General features: G+C 38.9%; 12 protein-coding genes across 15 annotated transcripts in view; 6 read left to right on the plus strand and 6 right to left on the minus strand.

Annotated features, from left to right (window-relative positions):
* The window catches only part of LOC117566718 (odorant receptor 49a-like), an 88,039-nt gene extending 82,135 nt beyond the window's left edge, over positions 1–5,904 (plus strand). Inside the window, exons 1-4 of one of the 2 annotated variants that reach the window (XM_052004879.1) lie at positions 4,080–5,033; positions 5,089–5,290; positions 5,612–5,756; positions 5,816–5,904. In XM_052004879.1, coding sequence (XP_051860839.1) covers positions 4,231–5,033; positions 5,089–5,290; positions 5,612–5,752 — 1,146 coding nt within the window. In that variant the 5' untranslated portion in view covers positions 4,080–4,230 and the 3' untranslated portion in view covers positions 5,753–5,756; positions 5,816–5,904. Of the gene's footprint in view, positions 1–4,079; positions 5,034–5,088; positions 5,291–5,611; positions 5,757–5,815 lie in introns of those variants that run through there. The other variant, XR_007954928.1, reaches the window with a different exon arrangement.
* LOC117572671 (uncharacterized) lies at positions 570–2,731 on the minus strand. Its single transcript, XM_034255688.2, has 5 exons — positions 2,520–2,731; positions 2,251–2,458; positions 2,006–2,192; positions 1,825–1,941; positions 570–1,757 (listed from the first exon to the last, which is right to left on the minus strand). The coding sequence occupies exons 1-5, from the start codon at positions 2,658–2,660 to the stop codon at positions 815–817; spliced, it is 1,596 nt and encodes a 531-aa protein (XP_034111579.1). The 5' UTR covers positions 2,661–2,731; the 3' UTR covers positions 570–814.
* Positions 5,905–6,539: 635 nt separating the features above from the next.
* LOC117570615 (deoxyribose-phosphate aldolase) lies at positions 6,540–8,179 on the plus strand. The gene is made up of 3 exons (XM_034252375.2): positions 6,540–6,700; positions 6,765–7,348; positions 7,403–8,179. The coding sequence occupies exons 1-3, from the start codon at positions 6,652–6,654 to the stop codon at positions 7,733–7,735; spliced, it is 966 nt and encodes a 321-aa protein (XP_034108266.1). The 5' UTR covers positions 6,540–6,651; the 3' UTR covers positions 7,736–8,179.
* On the minus strand, positions 7,547–9,859 carry LOC117570616 (uncharacterized). The gene is made up of 3 exons (XM_034252377.2): positions 9,714–9,859; positions 8,260–9,649; positions 7,547–7,720 (listed from the first exon to the last, which is right to left on the minus strand). Exons 1-2 carry the CDS (start codon positions 9,735–9,737, stop codon positions 8,930–8,932), a joined length of 744 nt encoding a protein of 247 aa, XP_034108268.1. The 5' UTR covers positions 9,738–9,859; the 3' UTR covers positions 7,547–7,720; positions 8,260–8,929.
* Positions 9,860–10,669: 810 nt separating this feature from the next.
* Positions 10,670–13,852, minus strand: LOC117568201 (probable nucleoporin Nup54). The gene is made up of 5 exons (XM_034248669.2): positions 13,641–13,852; positions 12,678–13,118; positions 12,242–12,611; positions 11,149–11,719; positions 10,670–11,086 (listed from the first exon to the last, which is right to left on the minus strand). Exons 1-5 carry the CDS (start codon positions 13,693–13,695, stop codon positions 10,745–10,747), a joined length of 1,779 nt encoding a protein of 592 aa, XP_034104560.1. The 5' UTR covers positions 13,696–13,852; the 3' UTR covers positions 10,670–10,744.
* LOC117568205 (uncharacterized) lies at positions 13,165–13,785 on the plus strand. Its single transcript, XM_052003748.1, has 2 exons — positions 13,165–13,377; positions 13,473–13,785. The coding sequence occupies exons 1-2, from the start codon at positions 13,298–13,300 to the stop codon at positions 13,576–13,578; spliced, it is 186 nt and encodes a 61-aa protein (XP_051859708.1). The 5' UTR covers positions 13,165–13,297; the 3' UTR covers positions 13,579–13,785.
* Positions 13,853–13,978: 126 nt separating the features above from the next.
* Positions 13,979–14,798, plus strand: LOC117568204 (uncharacterized). Its single transcript, XM_034248672.2, is given in 4 exon segments — positions 13,979–14,082; positions 14,177–14,389; positions 14,391–14,404; positions 14,479–14,798. Coding segments are annotated over 3 exon segments (276 nt in total). The 5' UTR covers positions 13,979–14,082; positions 14,177–14,230; the 3' UTR covers positions 14,582–14,798.
* A 273-nt stretch (positions 14,799–15,071) lies between these two features.
* On the plus strand, positions 15,072–16,389 carry LOC117568202 (mevalonate kinase). The gene has a single exon (XM_034248670.2). The coding sequence runs from the start codon at positions 15,090–15,092 to the stop codon at positions 16,269–16,271; it is 1,182 nt and encodes a 393-aa protein (XP_034104561.1). The 5' UTR covers positions 15,072–15,089; the 3' UTR covers positions 16,272–16,389.
* Positions 16,291–16,994, minus strand: LOC117568203 (transcription elongation factor SPT4). The gene is made up of 3 exons (XM_034248671.2): positions 16,834–16,994; positions 16,587–16,749; positions 16,291–16,522 (listed from the first exon to the last, which is right to left on the minus strand). Exons 1-3 carry the CDS (start codon positions 16,900–16,902, stop codon positions 16,404–16,406), a joined length of 351 nt encoding a protein of 116 aa, XP_034104562.1. The 5' UTR covers positions 16,903–16,994; the 3' UTR covers positions 16,291–16,403.
* A 272-nt stretch (positions 16,995–17,266) lies between these two features.
* On the minus strand, positions 17,267–18,261 carry LOC117568562 (uncharacterized). 3 transcript variants are annotated; one of them, XR_004572151.2, is made up of 4 exons: positions 18,013–18,261; positions 17,800–17,949; positions 17,568–17,745; positions 17,267–17,504 (listed from the first exon to the last, which is right to left on the minus strand). XR_004572151.2 is itself a non-coding variant. In XM_052005055.1 (3 exons), the coding sequence occupies exons 1-3, from the start codon at positions 17,910–17,912 to the stop codon at positions 17,390–17,392; spliced, it is 375 nt and encodes a 124-aa protein (XP_051861015.1). In that variant the 5' UTR covers positions 17,913–18,002; the 3' UTR covers positions 17,267–17,389. The 3 variants fall into 3 exon arrangements, 2 of the variants coding, with proteins under 2 accessions (XP_051861015.1, XP_051861014.1); XM_052005055.1 differs by lacking the exon at positions 18,013–18,261 and having other exon boundaries at positions 17,267–17,473; positions 17,800–18,002; XM_052005054.1 differs by lacking the exon at positions 18,013–18,261 and having other exon boundaries at positions 17,800–18,002.
* A 138-nt stretch (positions 18,262–18,399) lies between these two features.
* LOC117568560 (muskelin) lies at positions 18,400–22,260 on the plus strand. Its single transcript, XM_034249288.2, has 9 exons — positions 18,400–18,714; positions 19,147–19,359; positions 19,422–19,764; positions 19,836–20,570; positions 20,628–20,846; positions 20,905–21,224; positions 21,278–21,434; positions 21,503–21,635; positions 21,692–22,260. The coding sequence occupies exons 1-9, from the start codon at positions 18,533–18,535 to the stop codon at positions 21,943–21,945; spliced, it is 2,556 nt and encodes an 851-aa protein (XP_034105179.1). The 5' UTR covers positions 18,400–18,532; the 3' UTR covers positions 21,946–22,260.
* Positions 22,261–22,325: 65 nt separating this feature from the next.
* LOC117568561 (G protein alpha q subunit) lies at positions 22,326–24,147 on the minus strand. Its single transcript, XM_034249289.2, has 8 exons — positions 23,845–24,147; positions 23,599–23,783; positions 23,379–23,533; positions 23,195–23,323; positions 23,007–23,136; positions 22,788–22,941; positions 22,623–22,730; positions 22,326–22,562 (listed from the first exon to the last, which is right to left on the minus strand). Exons 1-8 carry the CDS (start codon positions 23,960–23,962, stop codon positions 22,480–22,482), a joined length of 1,062 nt encoding a protein of 353 aa, XP_034105180.1. The 5' UTR covers positions 23,963–24,147; the 3' UTR covers positions 22,326–22,479.
* Positions 24,148–25,792: the final 1,645 nt, after the last annotated feature.

The following is a 25,792-nucleotide window of genomic DNA, read 5'->3' on the forward strand; positions in this document are numbered from 1 at the left end:
CAAACAACATTTGTTGCAATTTCCAAAAATCAAGTAAAAACATTTAGTGGTTGAGATTATGCTATCGCAACAGTCTGAAGTGTCAGTGTATTTTTCTTATCACGTGACGTTTTACTATAACCTTTGGTTGTTTGAAAATCATACGATTATTCAAAGGAAGATATGTTTGATCTACTATTGATAGGGTAATTAATAGATTATTTAAATATTCATTGTTTATCTTCAAACCGAAGGACATAGGTTAAGGATTTTCCGCTAGCATCAGTTTAAGGATAAGTATAAATTCAGAAGCAAATTCCTAATATCGTAATATAGATCCACTCACTTGACAAACATTTAATAGACAATTTATAATTGTTATTTAATATAAACCTGCCCGAAGATGCGTCCGTATTATAGATGGAAATACGTTGTAGACCACTTTAAAGGTCGAGTTTGAATCAGCTTAATTACTTTTATTTATCGATGACGCATGTATTAATAGATTAGTTACTATTCTGGGAATCGTTTGTATTCAGTCTCGTTTAAGATATTTTGAAAGATTAGAAAAAAGATATTCTTTTACTATGTCAGCGTTATTCCTAAGATTGAGGTATTTATTATCTCAAGTGTGTGATGTGATAGTACAATTAAAAGCTTCCTCGTTGGCACGTGCCTTAAGAATTGAACAAGCCTCTTTAGATAAGAGCAAGGGGTATTCCACAAATGACTGAATGCGGCAATATCGAAAAAATACGAGTGCGTATACTTAATATGTAAAGTGTTTCCATTCAAAGGTAATATAATAGGTGTTATTTATAAAGGTATCTATAAATTATTTAATGGAAACAAATACGTCTCGCGCTGCCTTTCGGATCGTCTTGCCATTAAAATTCGCTGGCAGTTTATCAGTGAAGCGAACGCCGGCATGAAGTTGCTTCTGCACCCCGGTCAATCGCTTGGCCACATGATCGATGATCGCCTTCTCGTTGATCTCATATCCCTTTCGCTTGACAATCAAAGCGCCAGCAGCATCGCCTTGACGCTCATCGTAGATGCCCACAACACACACATCCTGCACTTGAGGCAGCTCCGCAATGACAGTCTCGATTTCTGTGGGCCAATAATGCAGACCCTGGTACTTCAGGATCTCCTTCTTGCGATCCACAATATACAAGAAGTTCTGTTCATCAAAGTATCCCAAATCACCGGTGTGGAACCAGCCTTCAAAGTCCTGCATTCGGCGAGTCTCCACAGGATTGCCATAGTAACCATTCCATGCCTGTCCGGTGTGCACATAAATCTCGCCCACTTGTTTGTAACTCAAGCTCTTGCCTTCCTCGTCGACGATGCGAATTTTAATGCCCGGCATTAAGCGACCAGCCGAGTTGTTGTTACTAATCCCAATATTACCAGTTATAGCACCCACTTCGGTCATGCCATATCCCGAATTGAACATGGCAGTCTTGCATATCTCCTGGGCACGCTGCAATGTTGTCAACGTAACCAAACCTCCGCCATAGTTGAGCATGCGAATGGGCGAAAGAGCTTCAGTCGTTGCTTCCGGGCAAGTGATCAAAGCGGAGAGATGGCGAGGAGGCACCACAGCATAATTGATCTTGTACTTCTTGACCAACTCCACAAAATATTCGGGACTAAAGGGCTTATTGGTTATGATGCGAGTACAGCCAAATACTGTGCTGAAAATAAAGGCCCAAAGGCCAGTAATCCAATCCAAGGAACTCGATGTGTAGATAATCGATTCACTGGTGACCAGCCTGAATTTTAAAAGAGAAATAAAATTATTGGAATTCCAGCTAAGCGAAGTCTTGTTGATGTACTCACATGCTGTCCTGTATAAGGATGCTGTTGGATAAGCAGACGGCTTTTGGTAATCCCGTAGTTCCCGAAGAGCACAAAATAGCCACTGTCTGATCTCCACCATTTTTAAGCAGTTCAGGTCTGCAAGTTAAAGCCATGTTATAAAAACTTCTTTAACAACATGAAGATTGCACTACAAACTCACTGATAAAGCATTTCCGTATTTGTGGCATCCAACAGAGTCTCAATCTTGGGCACACCCTCGATATGATCAACCATCGTAAATATTTCTGGATGCCAGCCCCGAGTTGCCGAATGGATTTTCTCGTATTCGTGACCATCACAAAATATGACCATTGGCTTGGTTAATTCGAAAACATACTTGATGGTTTCTATAAATTTCAAATTCAGTCAATTGCCACCAATAAAAAATCATTTAATTGTACTTACCCTCATCTAGCATGGGATTCACTGCATGGAACGGTGTGGAGTTCATCAGACAAGCAATACCCAAAGGCAGCACATAAGTCGTATTTTTAGCCGATATCCCAATAACATCCTTGTGGTTAAGTCCCCGTTTCTTCAAATATTGAGCAATTCGTATGGCCCAAGTAATAGCTTGACCATTTGTCAACGATACACCATCAACATCGTTGATCTAAAATGATCCAAATAAATTGAATCCTCAGCTTTCAATTTTGATTCACTTTTCTACTCACTTGACAAACATTCTTTGGCCAATTTCTCATGGTATTGAATATAATTTTCCCAACAGACGTATCATAGTTGAAGATCGAGTTACGTTTGGCACCGCTCCAGATATTATCCTTTTCATTATAGGTGGTGGGTAGTGCTGCCATATTTGCTATTACGACTATTCCGATGCTCACTCACTTCACCTTCGCAAGTTGCAGTCAAATGTGGAATACTGCACTCAACTGACATTCTATTTATATGGGGAATTTTCGCCAACAATTTATAATTGTTCTATATAAATCCAGGCTATTTACGACTCGAGTGGATGTGCTCTGCCATTTGGCTAACACCTGTAAAATCTTATCAGTCGCCAACTTAAGTCCTAAACATCGATAGTATATCGAAATACGGCTGAAGTGCCCTTTACATTCTCGTCTAAGCATTATTTCACACTCGTAAATAAACGAAAACAATAGTAAGGGGGTTTTGTTCCGACAACTCGACTATAAGATACCCCTAATAGTAATTGCAATCTTAATATGTGTACAGCAATTCTAAGGTATTCATAAGAGATGGGAGTAAATAACAAATTTTTTAAAAATTTTTAGTTTTAATTAACTTAGTGAATCATAACCGAATGAGTTGTTCTGAGTAAGGCCAGTAAATAAACAAGGAAGCAAGCTACAGTCGAGTGTGCTAGGTTAGATACCCGTTACCAATTTTCAACAATAGCAAAATATTGTGGTATTATTTGCAAAATATACCGAATGCTATATTTGGTATATCGATATAGTGCCACATTCAAAATATACTGGAAAATGTACCAGATTGTCAGCCAAAGCAACAACGTTTTTGCCCATACAAAAGTAATTTTTTAATAACTTCGACAAATTTTATTTGGAATCATATAGACTATAGTTATTATTGTATATACCAAAATTCGACTCCAGCTTTAAAATTACGCCTGTTATTCGATTTTTGACCGAAGTGGGCGTGGCAAAATATTTTAAACAAACTTGATCGGCATACAAACATAACAAATGCTGTCGAAAATTATAGCTCAATCTCTTATAGTCTCTGAAATCTAGGAGTTCATACGGACAGACGGACAGACAGACGGACGGACAGACGGACGTGGCTAGATCTTCTCGGCTGTTGATGCTGATGTGTTCATCTTTAGAGGGTCGAAGTGACTCCTTCTAACTGTTACATACATTTCCTGCCGGCACAAAGTTATAATACGCTTCTACCCTATGGGAAACGGGTATAAAAGGAGACATAAAAATCTTAACGTACAATAAACTTTGGCATTGTCAGTATAGAATAGTACAATTCATCACGGCTTAGCTGATAATGATAGTCAGGTGTTGGAGTAGGAAACTTGTTTCGCTGATTTATAAATGGATGTCGGTACTTGAGAATACGTAAGTTGCGGCTTGGAAATTTCATTGATAAGTAATAATTGACTTTGAACAGTGCAGATAAACCACAATGCTAGTCTGATTATAGGATGGGGTAATTGAGTTTGATTAACCGATTACAATCGGTTCTCATCGTCTCACACATCCGTAAGCTTAGCACTTTGTAGCATATTAAATTAAACCTCACACATTGTCGTATCCATTATTAATTCGACTGTGGTCTAAGGACATTATTAATATTTAATGTCTCGTAATTTACTTATGTATAAAATAAGAAAGTCCAAGCCTGGGCGACTCAGTTGTAAACGCGAAAATGAAGACATTCGGCAAAGAAATTCAGCGGAGCTACGAAGACTTTATCTATATACCGAGTATAATGTTCAAGTCGATCGGTTATGACATTTTAAACACTCCTAAGCCAAGGTGGCAGGATCTTCTGATGCGTTGTTACTTTTTAATCGGCCTAGGAAGTCATTACTACATTATCTACTATATGATGCTGCGAATCATTCAGTGGGATACTTTGTCGGGTGATCCAGTGACAATCGTGCGATATGCGGAGATTTTCTTTCTCTCGGTTAATTCGGAAATTAAAATCATTACATTTATATATTACCGCAACCGCATTCGCGAACTCTGTAACGGATTGGGAAGAGTTTTTCCGAGCGAGAATTCCGAGCGTCGATATTATAATGTCAACTCTTTTTATTGGCCCCGAGTCATACGTTATGGTGTTTACTACTTTTGCTTTGTTGTGCTACTGGTTGTATTTGCCCCGTTAGTGCAATCAACCTGCATTTATCTCTATCAGCGATTTACGATTGGAAGTGAGGCTAAATTTCCTTATCTCCGCGCCTACCCGATGCAGCTCAGTTTCGATGCGAAAACACCATTAAGATATCTGTTTGCTGAGATCCTTGAGTTCACTTCTAGTCACTTCTACATGACTTTTAACATAGGCACCGATATTTGGATGATGTGTCTTTCCGGGCAAATCTGCATGCACTTTGCCCATCTGGGAAGAGTGTTGGCCAACTACAGTCCTAGTTACGAACGTTCGTCTGAGGATTGCGAATTCCTGGTCAGGATCGTTCGAAAACATCGCCAAGTGCTCAGGTGTGTCAAGAAATATAAATAACGATTTATGTCATTTAAAAACCATTTTATATAGTTTTCACAAGGAACTGAACGATATCTTTGGCATGCTGTTGGCCTATAATCTCTTTACTACGGCCAGCACCCTTTGCTGTGTTGCCTTCTATACGATTGTGCGAGGCTTGAATCTGGAGGGTGTCTCATTTCTATCATATTTCTTTAGCTGTGCCGCTCAGTTTTATATGGTCTGCTATTACGGACAAAAGCTTATTGATTTGGTAAGATTTTTATACCCGCTACCCATAAAGTAGAAGGGTATTCAAGCTTTGTGCATCTCCTATCCTATACAATATTTATATTCTTGATCAGCGTCAACAGCGTTTAAATGTAGTACTATATCAAAATACCATATATAGCCTCTGGTATATTTTTGTATTATTTTTGTGGTATGTTATTTTTTATATATGTATTTAAAAAGGAATACCGATTGTTGTTGCTTTTATTTAAAATGGGTAATAGGTATTTCACAGCGAGCACACTCGACTTTCTTACTTGTTATAAGTTACGTAAGTAAATATTAAATTTATTTACACTTCTAGAGTGAAGCATTGTCAGAGGCTGCTTACTCGCAAACTTGGTATAATGGATCCCTTACTTATCGGAAAATATTACTAATAATTATGCTCAACACTGGAGCACTCAGCCAAAGGAATAATTATTATATCGTTGGATACATTTAAAAATGTGAGTAACATTAAATATTTATTTCTCAATCAACCATAAATGACAATTTTATTTAACAGATGATGAACATTACTTATAAATTCTTTGCGATTGTGCGAAGACTATTGGATGATTAAATTGTTTAATCGAATCTCTTATTAATTATTAATTTTACATCTGCACATTAGTTTCATCTAAGTAGAAATTCACGTAGTGTTTTAATAAACTCTTATTAAATTCAAAACAATTTTTAATAGAATTTTTATTTATTGGAGAACTTTTTCACATGCTGCTTTAATGAATTTAGAATGCGAATAATAAAAGGTGTAATAAAAGGTTGTCACCAAAATGTGATAAAGGTCATAAGAGCAATTAACATATTTGTAATTAAATATTAAAAAGGAAATGGTGTGAAATAACTCAACAGCTTTTGATTTTATATTGATTTTCCTGCTTACTAAATATGCTGGTCAGTAGATATGTATGGTATATGTATGAGTATGAGCAAATAAATTTTCAACAATTAAGCACAATTTCGTTAGAAACAAAAATGTATTTAAAAATACTCGAAGAATTTCAGAATACCTAATTAAAGTAAAATTTGAAAAAAATGTTTGCAAATAAAATAGAAAAAAATCACAAGTTAAACCAAAATTTTTAAGTTTAACAGCCGCAACGATCAACAACGTTAAAAATCAAAAGGTATGGCAGCACTCTGTGTCTTAGGAATGTGCATTGATCTGGCAACGCTCCCGTCAGCTGTTTTGCCATTATCAACTGATAACAGGTTCATATATACGCATATACGCACGTTGTCGTTGCTGCGGTGTTGCCTGTGGGTGTGTGTGTTTTATTTTTTTGTATCTCCCAACTACCTGTGTTGAAACGTTCATTTCTTATCGTAAAACGCAAAAAAATGGAAGTCAAAGTCAAAGTATTTTCGGTTAACAAAACCCTGCCCTATGGTAATTAATTAATTCCTATTAGCTCTATTATTAACCAAACAATTATCAATCAACCAATTATCAGATGCCTCGCTACTTCGGATTAATTTTTCACTGCCGCAAATCAATGAGATTGCCTTGAACATTTCGCAGCGCTCCACAGTCTCTGGTATCAATGAGATTGCCTACGCATTAAAAGCATTAATGTTGACGGATCTGACCACATTGGCTGGCGATGATACGGCCGCCAATGTTCGACGACTTTGCGTCCGTGCCTGCCTCCCCTTCGAGCCGCAATTCTTTGAAAAATCCTTTGAACGCACTCTCCTACCGGACATCCATTGTGCCGCTGTTTGCGTTTATCCCGCTCGTGTTGCGGATGCGTACAAGACGCTGCAACAGTATGGCAAACTGGACGAAATATCGATTGCTGCGGTGGCCACCGGTTTTCCAACTGGACAGTACGGTCTGCAGACGCGCCTGCAGGAGATCAGCTACGCTATTCTGGCCGGTGCCACAGAGATTGACATTGTGATCAATCGTCAGTTGGCGCTCATTGGCGACTGGGAAGGTGTCTACAATGAGGTGGTGCTCATGCGCAATGCCTGCGGCGAACGCGCTCATCTAAAGACGATTCTGGCCATTGGCGAGCTGGGTTCCATGGAGAATGTAAGCACATCAGATTACTCTTATTTCGCACATTTATTATCACTTCAATTGCAGGTGTATAAGGCATCCATGGTGTGCATGCTGGCTGGCGCTGACTTCATCAAGACATCCACGGGCAAGGAGGCGGTCAATGCCACTCTGCCCGTTGGCCTGGTCATGATCTATGCCATACAGGAGTTCAAGCGACGCACTGGTCAAATTGTGGGCTTAAAGCCAGCTGGAGGAGTGCGTACTGTGCGCGATGCCATTGCCTGGATAACGCTGGTGAAGGAGACACTTGGCATGCATTGGCTGCAGCCTGAACTATTCCGTTTTGGAGCATCTGGTCTGCTCGACGATATTGAAAAAGTGGTCCGCAATGGCGTCGCGCAGCTGGAAAAGGCTTAAGTAATACACAATACACAACTTACAGTAAAATTGGCAATATTAGAATCAAAAATACTCATCGAATTTTCGTAAAAAAAAACGTTTTCTAACTGACTGACTGACTTACTAAATGAACGGTAAATGTTGCAGGGCTGCAATTAAAAAAAAGGTACGGTAAGTGTTGCAGGGCTGCAACACAACACAACAAATGGACATACATACATACATAGCTCCTTTAATTTCATTGTACAACTAAAATGTCTGAAAATTAACTTATCTTTAACTACGCAACAAACTTTACGGTTTTAAACTTTTCTAACTGACTGACTGACTGACTTTAAAAATGAACGCACAGCCTAAACGGTAAGAGCAACAAGGCTACAATTTAAGCACAGCATACATACATAGCTCTTCAAATTGCATCATACAATAAAACGGCATTTCTCAAAACTGTCAAACTTTCCACTTCATCTCGTTTCTTTTCGGTTTACAGGGAGACTTAACTTCTCACACATATACATAAATATATGTATGTATATACATACATGCATACACTCCTGCCCAAAATTATACGACACCTCGTAAAGTGTTGTTTTGTCGCTCGTAGCAGAATGGGAAAACGACAAAGAGCGAAACAAAATTATGAAGAATAATAGCACACAGAGAAATGCCCAATATGTGATATATTTCGCTCTGTTTGCATCCTCCGTTTTCAAGTAACTGTAAAAAAAGGTAACACGCTTGAATTTTAGATAGACTTCAGATGTTTTAAAACTATACAACACATTTCAAAATCGTTGTGCACAGTCAACATTTTACTTTATTTATAATTAATTATTAAAGATTGACAGTTAAAACCGGCGCCCTGCGTTTTTCCAATTTCAAAACTTCTCTTAGACATTGATTTTATTAAAGTTTTTAAAATATGTATGTACTTTGGTCTAGGAGAGAGCAGTGGGTCAAGACCTACAAGGATGCAATTTAAGCACAACATAGTTCTTCCAATTGCATCGGCATTTTTCAAAACTTCAACTACAAGCGTGTCACATCAGAATTTCAAGTTCGTTCTTTAATTACTTTCCACTTAATCTTGTTTCTTTTCTGTTTACACTGGGAAACTTAACTCCACACACATATAAATACATATATTGATATATTTTGGATTTATGTAACTGACTACAATTAAATAACACTTGATCTGAACTTGATCTTGTCCTAGGCTCCAGTTGGCTTAAAGTTGTATGCAAGCTGATGCGCAGGTGCAGCCATTAGATCATCCTCGGGCAGCTGCTCGCCGTGCTGCATGAGCTCCCCAGGCACATTGACGTGGGGCTGATTGTCGGGCGTCTTGACGTGCATGTCCACGGCAAAAAATGAATCATCGAAATTGATGCGACTACGTTCGTCCTGCTCCAAGTAGACAGCCTTGGGCGTATTGCCACCCATTGCCTTCTCGTAGGTGTTGAGCCACTTCATATTGATGTGCTTGGCATCCGCATTGAATTTCTTGGGCGTCTTCTTTGGCTTGTCCGCGTAGTAGTTGCGTTCCTGCTGCACTCGATGTGGAGGTGGCGCAATTTTCTCCATGCGCTTGCTCTTGGCATCTAGCTTGGGATCGACGTAGTCGAAGAGTGGTAAATAAAAGTTGTAAGGTTGCTCTGTGGGTGGCAGCATGTAGGGCTGTGGCTGCGGATGCGGTTGAGGGTGAATTTGAATCTGAGGTTGCACTTCGCTGGCCGACGTCTGTGCATCCTCGTTCTGCATAACAGCAGGACCAAAGATTTCGCCGGCACGTCGCAGCAAATGCTCCAAACGCTCGATGGTTATGACATGTGGATGCAGAAGCTGCACATCCTCCTGAAGATGAGCACTTCGTGCCAGTCTCGACGATGTGGGCGTGGCATTAATTGTGGCACAAAACACGCACAGCAGCAGCTACAAAATAAAATGATCTTTTAGTCAAAGGTTCAGTTGTAGCAACATCGCAAAAGACACTCACTATTATTAGTGACCCATTCAACATGTTGAGTTTGAGATTTGTAGATCTATTGACCGCTTTTTTAGTTGTCCATATGCGATTGCGACGAGCAGCAGCAGTCACGGAGTTTGCACAGCGAGTAAGGCGGCTTGGGGCACAGCGAATTCATTTATACTCCGAACACTGCAATCATTTTCCCAGACTGCAAACGGAAGCTTTCGGAAGTCTGCGCGCCATCAAGAGAGCGGCAACAACAATGCGAGGCGCCTCCAGACCAGGCACAGTTATCTGGGAAACCGAGTTTCAAACGAGTTTCCACAGCGCTAAGAAACTAAATATATAACGAGGCAACACACACACAGACGCTACGCCTGGCTACATAATAATGTTAATGTAACAACCCGAACCCGAAGCGCCTGGAGTTGAACAAACTGGATGTAAATGGATGATGTGAGTTTGTCACTGGTAATGAGTTCGTTGCAGCTCGAGACAAACAAGCGAAATTGCGTCAAATGGTCAAGTAATCACTACAGAAATTGTCCAATTTCAAACGCAATCGCAAAACCAAAGAAAACTCGGCCGCTGGCTCTGACAGTGCATTGACATCAAATTATGATCAAAACAATGGCGATCCCTTTCTGAAGTCGTTTAACAACTCGGGAAAATCCAATTTGAGTTTTGCATTTTCCACAAGTTTCTACAAATTTTGTCGACACTGCCACAATGCTTTAAAACAATTTAAATATGAGACACTTTAACTGTAGATTTAAGACTATAGTGCCCAGACTGTAAAATCCGTTGCTCACACAATTTCCGCAGAGTGTCTGTGAACTCGTTTCGATTGTTTCCACAAGAGGCACTCACATTTGTTATATTTTATTGTACCTGCCGTAAAAGTGCAAGTTCAAGCTACAGGAAATACTAGACAGGTGGCAATAATAATAAAAAGAAAAAAAATTAAAAAAGAAAAATAAATGTAACGATTACATCTTGTTCATTGACTCTATATTGGACAAACAACTACATAATTTCGGTACATTGCGATTTGGCAATCATGTTTGCTGTAACTCGGGCAAACCTTTTATGATAATATCGAGCGCTTCGAGATCCTTGCTCACCGTCTCTTTCAAAAACTCCATGGCACGCTGTTGCATGGTCAGAATGGTCTTCATCTCATCCTCGGCATTCTTGTCGATGGTGTAATCATTGCATCCATTGCCGGCAAATTGATTGCGCTGCATTCGAATCTGAGAGAGCAGTTCACTGAGTCGTCCCTTGAACTGTGTCGGCGCCGATACCACGGCCTGCATATTCTGTAGCTTAGTGCGAAGCGCCTCCTCCTCCGGAGACAATGCGCTGCCCACCTTGCGTGTGCATTCCTGCTTCACAACGATCTGTACAAATAATTGAATTATATTACTACAATGTGAATACAAATATTGCTTGCAACTCTTACTCTTAATATGCGATGGCCCATTTCGGCTAGTTTCCGTTTGTGCTCCAAGATTTTCGCCGTTGCCGAGGCGTGTCGCTGCCGCAGCTCCTGCAATTCACCATCGACCTTTTTCATGTATAACGCATGTGTTTCTGTTTCCTGTTCCTGACACTTCAAACGCCACTTAAGATCGCTGAAACCAATCATAGGCACCGGTATGAATTGAGTGGCATCCGGATTGTCCAAATTGGCCTGTCGCCACATGCGTGGATCAACACTTCGTGGCGGATTCTCTAGGTACTCTTTAATTTGATCCTCGTCAAGCGCCGTTAGTGCGAACACCGAATTGATGCCCAAATTGGTCAATTGCTGCCCAAATCTGCTTGCCTGATTCAAATACATGGAGAGTTCAGTGGCAAGTATACGTTTGCTGTCGTTTGGTCCATGTGTCATTTGTAGTTTCTCCTCCACATAAATGACCATTTGGCATTTCTTATTCTCCAGCTCTTTGAGTACATCAATGTGGACCAAAATATTTGGCTTGCTGCCCATCAAGCTGTGCAACGTTTGTATAATCTGTTGTTGTTGTGTCCTGAAAATGTATTAAATCGAAAAGTGTAAACATTTGAAATATTTATACTTAAAAATAAAAGTTTCTTAAAGCTCTATCCAAACAATAAATACTTCCTGATAAATATCTCTAACTGTAAAAATATAACAAATACATAATTATTATCGTTATTTAAACGCAAAAGGGTCTATTTGTAAATGCTTTATACATTAATCTACTTCTGTTTAGACTATAAACATAACAAAATCTTAAAACCAAAAGTGCAACTACAAATATGTATGCTTCTTCGACTTTCAAACTTTCTTAAAATCACACACGATTTAATCGAATATTTTAAGCATTAACCAACAAAATTACAATACTGAAATTTAGACAACAAAATAAAACTAATCATCGTACACAATTATTTTCAGTCTAAATTCATTTTCTTTAAGTTAAATGCGAATTTAAGGTAAAGAATTGTTTGTACCACAAATTAAGAGAAATTTAAAATTTAAAGTGCATCACTTAAAATGCCATTACTTTTTAAATAATGTGACTTACTTAATTGTCGCCAGCTCTCGATCGAAATTGAGTGCAACCAATCCCAATTTATTATCCTTGCCAGGCATACGACTGTAGCCAATTGCCTTAAAACGGCAGAGGTAATTCTCCTGCGTTATGTCCACAGGCGCTGCACTCTGGGAGTAAAATAGTTTGCCGGTGCCCCACATGGCCTGCAGATAATTCCATTTGGCGACAATATTGTCGCGCTCATCGCCAAAAATTGAGACATTCAGAATGGACTGTGCAAACGCCTCGTCTGCTGAGATGGCAACAGGTTGTTGCTGTGGCTGGCCGAGCATAAAATTCGTACCACCGAAGCCCCCAAAACCTGGTGTAACAGTCGTTGCAGCAGCCGGTTTGCCAAAAGCTGCAAGCATATGCAATTCATATGTAAGTTAATTGCCTGAAGACGTTAGGTGTTGTTGCATATTACCTGATCCAAAGGTGCCACCGCCAAACGCCGATGGTTGGCTAGCGCCAAAGCCACCAAACGTTGGCGCTGTTGTTGTGGTTCCCCCAAAGCCCCCAAATCCAGTTGCAGGCGCAGTGCTGGTAGACAATTGACCAAAACCACTGAAAGCAGGAGGCGCTGCAGCGGGTGTCGCAAACAAACTGGGTTGACTTGTCGCTGTCGCCGCCGCACCGAAGCCACCAAATCCACCGCCCAGTGTCGATGTGGGTGCCGATGTTGTCGCCGTGCCAAATGCTGTGGATGCGGTGCCAAATGCTGGTGCAGATATCGCGCTACCAAAAGCCGGCGCCGCAGATGCAGCTGGCGCACCAAATGCCGGTGCTACTGTCGCTGTTGTCGCCCCAAATGCCGGTGCCGCTGCTCCCGTTGATGCTCCAAATGATGACCCAAACATTCCGCCCGCTGTTTAACATACAAAAGAGAGATAACAATAAATAAATATAAAAGGGGTCAACATTGGGTAAGCTATGCTGCAGGGTTCAGCTTCCGTCTAACAAATGTTATCAGTGTCACAAATTGTTGAAGCTTTTAGTACAGCTTAGAACTTGGACACCAGCAGATGTGTCTTTGTATTTCTAAGAATGTCGCTGCTGCTTATTTTTATATTGGTTACAACATTATCTGCTCTAGCCTACATTGGTTATGTTCTGCACAAGAAAGGGTAAGCATTGATTGAACACTATTGTTCTTGACCTAAACACCATGTTCATTGCCAACTACTCAGTTCGTAACTCTCATGTTTGTCTTGTATTGCAGAATTAATCCAAAGGAAATACGTGTGAACAGCATACAGGGAGCAAAGCAGCTGCTAACATTGCCCTCAAATGCTGGACCTCAACGTTATTTGGCCAAAAATGCTTGATTCTTTACACAATAATACAAATTTGTCTCAGCAACACCTGAGGAATTGAGGAAAGTACTCACGTTTAGCCGGCGTGCTTGTCGCGCCAAGCGATGTGTTGCCACCAAAGAAGGACATGACTGTTAAGATCCTAGACTGTCGAAGCAAATGACACCTTTTCTTCCTTACGGCTTATTAAAAGTTGTTTACGTATTTTTATAATAAAAAAATAAAAACAAACTTAATAACAATAAAAAAACGTAAAATTTTGGCGCTTCAAGAGAGTGCAAAATTGCTTTAGGAATGAGCGATCTGCGATATATTCGATTTCATGTGAGTAATGTGTAATCGATTGCTATCGATAGCGCAAAGGGCAAATTTTGAGCTTAAGCCTTGCTGACATCACAAATTTGATTGAACTGCCTTTACAAATATTTCATTAATTAAAACTGCAAAATATGATCAATAAAACTAAACCATTTTTGTTGTGTTTTACATTTTAATGCAAATATTTGGTCTAAAGAGGTATGTTTATCAATTATATCGCAATATGTCCTCAACTGACGTCACTGAATAAAGTATCGCTAGCTATCTCACATAATCGATATTTCGCCGCTAGAGACTGCAAAATTCGTGTGCAAACGCATACAAGAAAAAATAAAAATACAAAAAGATGAGTAGTGAATGTAAATACGATGCAAAACACTTGGAAGACAAGCTGAGAGCGAGATTTGAACCAAGCCATGTAGAAGTAACCGACGATTCTGACGGATGTGGTGCTAAATTCAGCGTTATCATAGTGTCTAAAGAATTTGTGGGACAATCATTGCTAAAAAAAACACAGATTGTAAGAACTATTCTTCAGTTTTGATTGCTTATCACATTTTGTTAATAATTCGATTACACACGTTTATTTTGAAGGGTAAACCAATCGCTTGCTGAAGAACTAAAGTCAATTCACGCTTTCTCACAAAAGGCATACACCCCCGAAGAGTGGGAGAAAGTGCAGCAACAACAACAGTAATAACAACAACTCAACAGCAATACTAATAACAGCAACAACTACTACAAGAGCAACATTTGCCGTAACCTGTTGATGTCGTAGCGACCGAAACTGAAACCGAAACCTGTACATATGTATGTTTGCATGTATGTATGTATGTAAAAGCAACCAACAACAAAAACAACAGAAACCAGCCAACGTTGGATGAACATTAACAACCAGTCGAAACCGAAAAACAGTTGAACAAAGAAAGTGAAAGGGAAACAGCCAATGAACGGAGCTCCACAATAAAAAAAAATTACCGCAAATTTCGCAAATAAAAACATTACATAAAAATCAGAAATAGTCATCCAAAAAAATATCAAACAAAAATAAAACAAATAGAGTGAGAACTTTACTACACACAAGTGACCCACGGTGACGCCATTTTGCCTGAACTGGTGCTATTTTGACCCCTACACATTACAAATTCAAATTAACCAGCAGATAAAACTCACAGAAAAGTAGCAAAACAACAGTATCGAGAACAATGCTCAAGTTCCAGGTTCACTCCCCTGGCAAGGTGATTTTACATGGCGAACACGCGGTTGTCTACCACAAGCCCGCTTTGGCCGCCGTCGTTGGCCTGGGTACTAAACTGCAGCTGCGCTCCCAGGAAGGTAGCCAGGTGGCCAGCTTTCAGCTGGATGCATTGAACTGCACTCTGGAAATCAATTTGCAGGAATTCAATGCATTTCTCACCAACTTCCGCCAAAAATATCCTGGAGATAAATTAGACAGCACAGCCAAATTAATGGAGGAAGTGCGTTCCGAGGTATCCAAGCAGCTGGAACGCAGCGTGGGCAGCACACCTAAACAGCACACACAACGCGCCTTCATTTCCATTTATTATCTGCTTGCGGGCGCTGTGCTCACAGCACCCAATCAACCGACGCTGACACTTCAGACGGGTTTCCAGGTGCATGTTGACACGGAACTGAATGTGGGCGCTGGTCTTGGCAGTTCCGCTTCATATGGCGCCGCTTTAGCTACCGCTTTTCTCATCTTAGCTGGCCATTTCGATCAGTCCAGCTACTTGCAGGATGAAAACTTGGCACTGATTTCCCATTGGGCTTACGAATCGGAGCGTGTCAATCATGGTACACCCTCAGGAGTAGATAACACTGTATGTACCTATGGCGGCATTTTGCGTTTCGTCAAGGGTCAAGGTTTTCAATCACTGAAAATCCATAAACCACTCAATATTCTTCTGGTGGATAGTCGAGTCAGTCGCAGCACCGCGGACATTGTGGCCAAGGTGCGTCACCTGGCCGAGGATTTTCCGCAACTTATTGAGGCAATCTGGCAAGCCTGTGAGCAGCTGGTGAACTCAGCAGTGCCGCTTTACGAGAGCTTTGGCAATGCACAGGATGACAGCCAAAAGTTCGAGAAACTCGAACGTCTCTTTCAGATCAACAACGATCTGTTAAAGGCCATCGGTGTGACACATCCAAAGCTGGAGCAAATCTTTACAATTGCCTTCAAGCGTGGTTTCTTCTCCAAGTTGACGGGTGCTGGTGCTGGCGGCTATGCCATTGTGCTTCTGCCCGAGAACTTTGAATGCAACGAGGTCTACTGGAAGCTGAAGGAGGAACTGGAGGGTGCTGGTTTTGGTGTGCATGTGACAACAGCAGGTGGCGAGGGATTGCGTGTAACCTCGTTGGACAACTGATAAACTAAACTACAACATATATGACACCTTTTACTTACAAATGTATTTTACTCTAAATGTATGTAGATGTACTCATGGTTTCGTTATTACTTAAAATAAATATTTTATATGCTGATTATGAATGATGTTTAGCTAGCGTTGACTTCTATCCCTCGACTTGAACACGATGCCTCGATTCTTCATGTCACGCAGCGTCGAGTGTGGCAAAGTGCCCGAAACGGAAATCGCGTAAATGCCCCGAGTAAAGCGAGCTGAAAGACGCAACATGATTAGTTAGCTCTACATTTTTCTATAATTAACATTAAATTTAAATACCCAAACGTTGCCATTTTGCGACCCAAGAATCAGTGGGTGTTGTCAGTGCGATAATGCCATCGAAATTGTTGCTAGTGTGATCATAGACATTGTCTTTGTTGTTCTTCATGCGCAGGAATTCCTCACAATTCTCACAGCCATCAGTTTCAAATTGATCGAATGTCTTTAATAAATGGGAAAAAGCGGCATATGTAGAATATAAATTGTGTACGCGTGTACTTTTTCAACAAAACTGATAAACATTTACCTTGACTAAGGAGCAAACCAAACAGGCGCGTAGACCACGCAAATCTTTTGGAATTGCGTCAAAGGACATCTTAAAATTGATTTATAACACAGCACGTTGGTTAAAATTAAATAAAAGATGTTTGGCAAGCAAGAGTGTAAATACAAAACGATAATCTCATCGAATGCAAGCCTCCAAATATCGGCTAGCAAAATTCATGACATATCTCTATATATCGATAACTCTGAAATACTCAATACAAATATACCAAAATACTATTGAAATTTACGTGAACTAAGACAGTTCCGGTTCTGACTGGTTCCATCTGTCCGGTGGACTTTATAACAGGTCCATTCATAATAGTCATTTATCATTGTTTTTCTCTCATTTAAAATGGAACTAGAAGAAGGATTGCTGACCCCAAATATTCTTAAAATAAGAGTCAAAGGCCATACAAATTAGTTAGCTTTTTTATTGTTTATATTATGAAACAAATTAAGTCAAGAATATAATTAATTCCGATGAGGCCTCTTTTTGTGATAGACCTCGGTGGCATCAAAATAAAGTAACACGGAGCCTAAAAAGGCCGATGGATTAGTTTGAGTAAACTTAATAGACAGTTTATATTCCTGAAGTGGTAGCGGAGGAATGGAAACTTCATCTAATGTAAAATTACGGGCGTATAAATGTCCCTTTTAATTTAAAAAAATTGTATATTTAATTAATTTACGTTTATTTAATCGTAGTTAACTTACCGAAAATGGACAAGTATGATTTAAATTGGTATATATTCTAAAATGTTCCATCGCATATTTCTCTAAAAAATTCCTGGCATTCGATTTGCGGAGAAGATCGCAAATGTTGTACTGCAGTTGTGTAATTAATGGTTTATACAAATTGCTGCTATCGCGATAAAAATATCTCCGCAAGCAACTAAAAGATTACATCAAGAAGATTAAAATTCTTTTTATATGTTTATTTAATTACATGAGCATTTGTAAGTTCTCCAATAATATCACCATCAATGTTAAGTATTGATCTTGTCCAATTGATTGGTTTAAGAACACATGATATATTCGCAAAATATTTTTTATTTCCATTGCACTCAGCCTTTTTTATTTTTAAATATACACCATTCTATAAAAAAAATTCCCAAAATGTAATGAAAAAAAATGTGAAAATTTCGTTTCGAAAACATACGCAATATATGAAGCTAAACAACACGAATAGCAGCAGCTTAAACATTCTGAGATTTGTTCTATTTGACGTTCTGTACTAAAATATGCGTTGTAAATTCAAATTAGAATTTTGTATTGCTTATCGATGATCTTATTATGCCTAATGACCAGGTAATTAACATGTATGTTGAAGAAACCGCGTTTGTTGGGGTGTTTCGGTTGACACACATGGTTGTGATTATATACACATAAAATAGCTAAATGTTATTGTGATTTACTTTTAAATGACAAAGGGAATTTAAAAACACATTTGATTCAATAAAACCATTCGTGATGTGAGGAGCTTACGAACATGGGGTGGAGCGCATTCGTTAAATGTGAATTTGAGTCACTTGTCGGCGTTTTCCTGTGAATGCCATTTATTAACTTTGGAAGTGGACGATAATTGTTGTTTTGTTGCATCGGATTGCCGGCAATATACACTTGGTGATAAAATATTTATTTAATTCAAAGTACTGCAAGTGTTCAACAGCCACATTAAGATGTCTTCGTCCACGTCAACAACTTCCAGTCCAACGGACAGCTCAAATGGTTCTTTGGCAATTTCATATGGTGCCCTGCCCCTGGTGCCTGGTGCGAATTCGCAGAAGCCTTTCACGCTTTCCGAGCGCCTTAGCTTTGAGATTCACCGTTACTCCAGCTATTCGCCCAACTATTTGCCTGAGTAAGTTTACAGTGGTTCTTTAGAAAAGCTGTAAAGTTTCAACACACACACACACACACACACACACACACACATGTTCTTATGCATAAGTATAAAGATTTGTTTGAAAACATACAGTGTCGGCTAAAAGAATTGTCAATAATGGGGTATTCCCGTTTTTAGGTATAGCATTTTTTTTATATTCGTACTTTAATATAAAGTGAAATATTTAACATACATATTTTCATGTGTATATTAAAAAAACGAATAACATTTTACTTCTTAAAAAAAACAATGCAACTATTGCCAATAAAATTTCCCATCACTGTTTATGCTTGTAGAGGGGAACTCGTCCCGCCTCTAGTTCTGTAAACTTAGCATTTCGTAATTGTTTTTGTCAACTGCGCAGCTTTTGCCACTGAATATATTTACGGTCCCATTTCACAATTTCAGAAATGTACTCGTCGACTGTCCAAATGATCAAACCTCTCGTTGGTCCGCCTATACGAATAGCCCACCACAATTTCTTACCCTGAAGCTCAAACGTCCCGCCATTGTGAAGAAGATCAAATTTGGGAAATTTGAAAAATCACACGTCTGTAACATTAAAAAATTTCGAGTTTTTGGTGGCTTAGAAGATGAGCATATGGTACTACTACTAGAAGCGTAAGTTTTCGATATCGATATTTCCTAAAAGTAAATAGTTAATTATCTTTATCTATTAACAGTGGCCTTAAAAACGACAATATACCTGAAGTATTCAATTTGCGTTGCATGACTGAGGATGGCTCGGAGAACCTGCCCATTTTATATTTAAAAATCGTGCCATTATTGTCTTGGAGTCCATCCTTCAATTTCAGTATCTGGTATATTGAACTGCATGGTCAGGATGATCCTATGTACACGTCTGCTCGCATGAAAAACTACAATATGCTGCGTGAAACTGAGATTATTAAACTGTGCCTGAAACACTTCCGCCAACAGGGTTATATGGAAGCTTTTGGCGCCCTACAGGAACAGACAAATGTGCGTCTAGAGCATCCGCTTATAAGCGAACTTCATAAGTATTTGGTAATTATAATTATTCAGTACAAATTACGAATTGTTTGGAAATGTGTATATGTTTTTTAATATGTTCACAGGTGGTACAGGGTAATTTTGAGCGAGCCGAAGAGTTTGTTGCTGAGTGCATTGAGGATGGTCTAATGGATGAGTATTTGCATAAGCAGGACTATAAGCATTCTTGGCATATGAAAAACACTGAGAGTGACGTAAAGCCCGGAAATCGTGGTGGTCATCAGCTGGCTGTGGATACTAAGAAGCGACTTATATATTTATATGGCGGTTGGGATGGCTATCAGGATCTGAGCGATTTGTGGGTATTTAATATAGAGCTGGATGAATGGACGCTGCTGTGTGATCGTTCGGAGCTAATTAAGGGTCCAACGCCACGTTCTTGTCACAAGATGATCTTCGATCCCATTAGCGAAAACATTTTCATGCTAGGGCGTTATCTCGACAACTCGATACGAACCAGCGATTACATTAAGAGTGACTTTTACCTATACGACACACGGTCAAATGGATGGATGCAAATTTGCGATGATACCAGTCAAGTTGGTGGGCCACATCTGGTCTACGATCATCAGATGTGCATCGACACCGATAAACGAACAATCTATATTTTTGGTGGCAAAATACTCACGCCACGAAGTGCCACATCTTCGGTGGAGCCAGAGTACTCTGGCCTGTTCTCGTATCATATTGCTACAGACACTTGGACACAGATACTTGTCGATTGCCATCATGCCAGCGCAGCGCAAACGGATATTATGTCAATTAAATCTCGTATTACTCACTGCATGGTGTTTCATAATGTAATAAAAACCCTATATGTATTTGTTTATGTTTATGACGATATTTATGATTTGCAGAAACAACGAAAACTTTACATTTATGGTGGCCAACGAGGAAAGGAGGACCTGGATGAGTTGCTAACTTACGACGTGGATACTCAGGCCATTTCAGTTCTTAATAAGGAGCATTCACATCATGGCAATACATCAACCTCGGAGGCAAAATTCGAACCATCATCCGGTTATACTTTGCGAGCTACAATTGATTGTGATCGTGACGAAATTTATATTTTCTCAGTACGTTTTAATAACTAAACTATAAATCTTTGCCCAACTAACCGTAATGTTTTTGCAGAGCCTGAATAAGATTAAGGATCGACGTGATGTACATCATGTCGAGCCCTCAAACTCTTTTTGGGTTTACTCATTGCGCACACACAAGTGGTCACGGATCTATTACTGCCGTCATAGTACTCAAGATATCAATTCCATAAATAGGGCAAATGTTTTGGGTACCACTAAAATCGATGGGTGCTTGGAACCATGTCCGCGATATGCTCATCAGATGGTCTACGATGAGTTAGCTAAGACGCACTATCTCTTTGGTGGTAATCCAGGCATTTCTCAGTATCAGCAACTGCGTTTGGATGACTTTTGGTTGCTGAATTTGGAAAAGTAATCTCGAAATTTACTTATGCATGTCAATTACTAATCAAGACTAATTACAGGCCAAAACGTGAGGAAATATTAAAACATTGTCGCTATCTAATACGAAAACTTCGCTACGAGGAAATGGTGCGCATAGAACCTTTGAAAGCGATGCAGTATCTTAGGCATCATATATCTGAAGTAATAGATCATACCGATGCAGAGCAACTAAACAACGTGTGTATAATATAATTCTAACTATATAAGAAATTATTATATATTATTAACTTTTATTTCCACAACAGTTCCATAAGCTGGCATCATTACTCTTCAAGCCCCATGAAATCAGCCACGACGCCACTCTGAGTCAAAAAACTACACCTGAGAAGTGCCCTGAGACTGAAAGATTTGATGAAGCGTCCGATGAGATCTTAAAGGGTAAGTTTCAATTGCAATTGTTAAACGATTCTTAAACTAATTATGTATACAATTAGCTGAAATGACAGAAGTAATTGGACTGGTGACTGCTGAAAATATGTCAATCGAATCAAATGAAAGCCTGGCCACGTCTGGGATATCGGAGACAGCGTCCAGTCCCAGTAACTCGTCGTGCACCAAACGAGCGCGTACCGAGTCCAGTTGTGAGAAACAAAATCGTCGAGCTTTTCTTTTCAACAAATTGGTGCAACTGATGCCAGCAAGCATGGTGCAGCCAGAGCGCAATTTGAGCGATTTTGTGGTCATTTAACTATGCCAATTACAAATGCATATGCAGGCAAAAACGACATTATTTATAAGTATTTCAATGTTTACGTTAATTATTTGGAAATGTTATATATGCTTGATTCAAACGCTAAATGTGAATGTGATACTCAATTCGTCCTTACTTTCCTTTTGTTTATTTCAATGTTAAGTTTATCGGCTGGTGCTAAGCACCATTTAGCGTGTGCTAAATATTGAATTGAAATTATCTGCAACACAAAGCTATTTTCATTGTGATAGTTAATTTAACAACATGAAAGCAAAGGTTATTGCGTTTAAGTCGAAATACTATAAAATATGTGAAATTTGTTAACTTTAAATTTAGATTAGATATAAACAATAAGTTTGAAATAAAAATTTTACACCTACTGATTGACGATTCTGGTTTATTTAAATGTTACTGTTAGTTCACAATTAATTCACAAAACAAAGACGTAATTCAAAAGGCATAAGCAGAATATTTTTTGTTTGTTGATAAACATATCTCCTTGTAGCTACTGTGTGAATAGTTTCCAAGTGCTCAACCCAAATTGAACTCCTTAAGTGCATTTTGCATAATTGTATCTTTGACGGCGCAGAACACAAGCTTAATGTTTTCGGTATCTATAATTTCAAAAATATGAATAGTAATAAGATGTGTAGACTGGATTTCAGATACTCAACCTGTGGCTGTGGTGAAATGCGAATAACATTGACGTTCAGGGTCAGGATTGCAGGCCAAGTATTTCTTCAGAACGAATTGTTTAGCCGCAGCATGATCCTGCTTCGGACCTACATATATGGAAAATATTAATAGTATTGAACAAATGTGGGACAATTGTAACTAACCATCAAATTCGGGGAAATAATCCACAACATGGGAATACATGATTTTCTCCTCTAACAAATCCTTCTTGTTCAGGAAAAGAATAATTGAAGAGTTTTGGAACCACGGGTATGTAATAATAGTTCTAAATAGAGCTTTTGATTCCTCCATACGATTCTAGAAATATATTAAATATGACACTTGCATTATGTGAAATCATGATAAAATCCAATAATATTTACCTCATTATCAGATTCGAACAAAATTTGATCATATTCAGAAAGCGCCACCAAAAATATAATTGAGGTAACATTCTCAAAGCAGTGAATCCACTTTCTTCTCTCCGAACGCTGTCCACCGACATCCACCATTCTAAAATCGCAGATAGATAGATAAATATCTGATAATACAAAATGATTAGTATAAATACCTGAATACAATGCCATCCAAATCAAATGGATACTCCAATATGCCAGTTGTGGGCACACGAGCACGTAGAATATCCTGCTCAGTGGGCAAATAATCAGCCTGCTCAATACGCGCTATATCGCTCAGATAGCTAAATATATAATAATTAAACAACTCTAATCCATGATTATACGTCAATGACTTACTATTTAGCTGAATCTGTCAATTGATATTCTCTTCGTCGATCGTAGCACTCCTGTATTCCAGAGTCTGCCCAAAGACACTTAATGCCATTCAAATAGGGATCCTCAAATGTTGTCACCGATTCGTAATCAATGCTCATAATAAGATCAGCGTGTTCCTAATTCAAATAATGAAATGTTAATTCATATTATAAAGTGGAAAGATGTTCCACTTTGTTTATACCTTAGTCTCTGGAGCACCATATTCTATTTTGAGCATATCCATGGCTTTGATCATGGACTGCATGGCCATGAAGATATTTTGGAACACGAGCTTAATGTAACCACGCTTATCATCGTCTGAGTAACCGCTACCATGAATAATACGCATCTGTTTGATAAAAGTGGACTTTCCCGACTCGCCAGTGCCTTGAAATTAAAGAACCAATCGTAATTTTGTTTTTTTGTTTAATTTGGGATTTTCCCTCACCCAATAACAGCAGTTTAAGTTCTCGGCGGGCATCTCGTTTATCGCGTCGCAACTGTTTCTCGATTTCCTGATTGATCCGTTTCTGTTCCTTGGCCTCTTCCGATAAACAGCACTCCATGCTAACTGAATTGAGGGACGCCTACGCGTTCTGCCGTTGTAAAAGTTGTTCAAAAATACGAATTTATCGTCCTAAATATATATTCCAATTTGTAACGTTCCTTTGCAGTCTTTATTCCGATGACATAAGTGTCTTAGACTGGTAAAAAAAAAGTTGTTGGCTCGACGAAAGTCCGTTACGTTATGTTCTGAATTAGCTGGAAACATTTCATATTTGGCCGACTCTCGGCTCGGCTCATGGAGGCCATGGCTTTGACACTGGGTCCGAGCAAAAAGCGCATGCCCCGCCACTGAATGTGGGTTTATACATTGGCACGACATTGGACCCGATCGCCATAATGCTACCGACCATGACGTGTTTCCGAGTGTGCCCCTAGCTCGTGCAGCAGGTGGAAACAGATTGAGGAAACACTGCCCACACACACACACACACACACACACACACACGTTCAAGTTCATTGCAAGAAAGCTGATTTTGGTAACTATACGGCTTCTCAGCTTGGTCTAGCGGAAGACCCGATGCGCTTCTGTCCCCGACCCTGCAATATATGCCGACTACATAGGGAACATCCATACATATGTATCTGATTAGTCTGGGTCGAATTCGAGGCGTCTTAGAATCGATTTGCTGTTGATATTTTGAAATTAGCTCAAGTCATAATATAAAAAATGATTAAAGTTACTAGGAGTTTTCCCTAAAGATCTTCATGCAATGCACCTTGACCTCCAAATATGTGAGCTGGAACTGACCTTGGTTCACCCCAATGCGTCATGCAGTGGTCAAGTCTGTTTTGGGGCTAGCCTGCAGCTGATTTCTGTGCTCGGGTGTCCAATATTGAGTGTTTGTTAATCCAATTGTAACCGTATACGAGTATATAGCGCATATACACTCAAACATACACACCTTCAAAAAGAAGAACTGACCGTGTTTGAAATCGCAGCTTTTCAAGTAAAGACTAGTTTATTGTTTTTTAATATATTTTTATTTATATCATATTGTTTATATATATATATATATATATATATATATATACATAATAATATATATATATATATATATAAATTAGGTGTACATAGATACTTTTTCACTTTCTTTTCGTTTGTATTTTTTTTTATAATTTTTTTTTTGTAGTTTTTTGGTTTTTAATTATCTAAAAAATTTCTTAGTTCGAGTACCATTGCCACCTCAATGTATTCAATTCATTTTCTAGTACTTGTATTCTTGCGAATTTTATGATTTCTATGACGAATGTGTAGACTAACACTCACGCATACGCACACGCACACGCACACCCACACATGGACACACATACAAACAACAACACAATGTATGTAATATGATGCATGTGGCAAGTATTTGCAATAATCAATTGAGTGTAAATCCCACAATTTGTTGTGTGTAAATTTTTCATAAAAAAGTCAATCAATTCAAATGCTACAAGTTGAAAATGTTACACTCAACGGGAAATTATGCAAACACACACGCACATACACATACACATCATGTGTATGGGCAAACAAATGTATGTTTGTATGGATGTGTGTACAGGTGTGTACATACGTATCCCATTATAAGGACGTGCGTTTGCCTTAAGACTTAAGCTAAGCATGCAGTTGTTGTATGTGGGATTTTAGTTGCTTTGATTTATGTGTATGCATGGACTTACATATATTTTTTGGTTTTCCTTTTTTTAGTATAATTTTTTTTGTATCTTTTTTTTTATTTATATTGTTGTAGAAATATGTACGTTAAAAATATTTCCCATTCATCATCGTCAATCTCATCATCATATCATGTCAGATCAAACTCACAATTAACTTTTCTGCCTTT

Source organism: Drosophila albomicans, chromosome 3 (genome assembly GCF_009650485.2).
Source record: "Drosophila albomicans strain 15112-1751.03 chromosome 3, ASM965048v2, whole genome shotgun sequence".
Lineage (NCBI taxonomy): Eukaryota > Metazoa > Arthropoda > Insecta > Diptera > Drosophilidae > Drosophila > Drosophila albomicans.

Coding starts and splice junctions, on each gene's coding strand:
- LOC117572671 (XM_034255688.2), bottom strand. CDS start 2,660: ATGGCAGCACTACCCACCACCTATAATGAAAAGGATAATATCTGGAGC. Junction 2,459..2,519: donor GGCCAAAGAATGTTTGTCAA/GTGAGTAGAAAA, acceptor GGATCATTTTAG/ATCAACGATGTTGATGGTGT. Junction 2,193..2,250: donor GAATCCCATGCTAGATGAGG/GTAAGTACAATT, acceptor TGAAATTTATAG/AAACCATCAAGTATGTTTTC.
- LOC117568203 (XM_034248671.2), bottom strand. CDS start 16,902: ATGTCCTTTGACGCAATTCCAAAAGATTTGCGTGGTCTACGCGCCTGT. Junction 16,750..16,833: donor TGGTTTGCTCCTTAGTCAAG/GTAAATGTTTAT, acceptor CATTTATTAAAG/ACATTCGATCAATTTGAAAC. Junction 16,523..16,586: donor CGCAAAATGGCAACGTTTGG/GTATTTAAATTT, acceptor TGCGTCTTTCAG/CTCGCTTTACTCGGGGCATT.
- LOC117570615 (XM_034252375.2), top strand. CDS start 6,652: ATGGAAGTCAAAGTCAAAGTATTTTCGGTTAACAAAACCCTGCCCTAT. Junction 6,701..6,764: donor TAACAAAACCCTGCCCTATG/GTAATTAATTAA, acceptor ACCAATTATCAG/ATGCCTCGCTACTTCGGATT. Junction 7,349..7,402: donor AGCTGGGTTCCATGGAGAAT/GTAAGCACATCA, acceptor CTTCAATTGCAG/GTGTATAAGGCATCCATGGT.
- LOC117568205 (XM_052003748.1), top strand. CDS start 13,298: ATGTCGCTGCTGCTTATTTTTATATTGGTTACAACATTATCTGCTCTA. Junction 13,378..13,472: donor TATGTTCTGCACAAGAAAGG/GTAAGCATTGAT, acceptor CTTGTATTGCAG/AATTAATCCAAAGGAAATAC.
- LOC117568201 (XM_034248669.2), bottom strand. CDS start 13,695: ATGTCCTTCTTTGGTGGCAACACATCGCTTGGCGCGACAAGCACGCCG. Junction 13,119..13,640: donor GACAAGCACGCCGGCTAAAC/GTGAGTACTTTC, acceptor TATGTTAAACAG/CGGGCGGAATGTTTGGGTCA. Junction 12,612..12,677: donor CGGTGGCACCTTTGGATCAG/GTAATATGCAAC, acceptor ATATGCTTGCAG/CTTTTGGCAAACCGGCTGCT.
- LOC117568562 (XM_052005054.1), bottom strand. CDS start 17,912: ATGGAAATAAAAAATATTTTGCGAATATATCATGTGTTCTTAAACCAA. Junction 17,746..17,799: donor GAGAACTTACAAATGCTCAT/GTAATTAAATAA, acceptor GTAATCTTTTAG/TTGCTTGCGGAGATATTTTT. Junction 17,505..17,567: donor ATCATACTTGTCCATTTTCG/GTAAGTTAACTA, acceptor TTAAATTAAAAG/GGACATTTATACGCCCGTAA.
- LOC117568202 (XM_034248670.2), top strand. CDS start 15,090: ATGCTCAAGTTCCAGGTTCACTCCCCTGGCAAGGTGATTTTACATGGC.
- LOC117570616 (XM_034252377.2), bottom strand. CDS start 9,737: ATGTTGAATGGGTCACTAATAATA. Junction 9,650..9,713: donor TGAATGGGTCACTAATAATA/GTGAGTGTCTTT, acceptor TTTATTTTGTAG/CTGCTGCTGTGCGTGTTTTG.
- LOC117568561 (XM_034249289.2), bottom strand. CDS start 23,962: ATGGAGTGCTGTTTATCGGAAGAGGCCAAGGAACAGAAACGGATCAAT. Junction 23,534..23,598: donor ATGGTGCTCCAGAGACTAAG/GTATAAACAAAG, acceptor TATTTGAATTAG/GAACACGCTGATCTTATTAT. Junction 22,563..22,622: donor GCATTTCACCACAGCCACAG/GTTGAGTATCTG, acceptor TTGAAATTATAG/ATACCGAAAACATTAAGCTT.
- LOC117568560 (XM_034249288.2), top strand. CDS start 18,533: ATGTCTTCGTCCACGTCAACAACTTCCAGTCCAACGGACAGCTCAAAT. Junction 18,715..19,146: donor TCGCCCAACTATTTGCCTGA/GTAAGTTTACAG, acceptor TCACAATTTCAG/AAATGTACTCGTCGACTGTC. Junction 21,225..21,277: donor TGGTTGCTGAATTTGGAAAA/GTAATCTCGAAA, acceptor GACTAATTACAG/GCCAAAACGTGAGGAAATAT.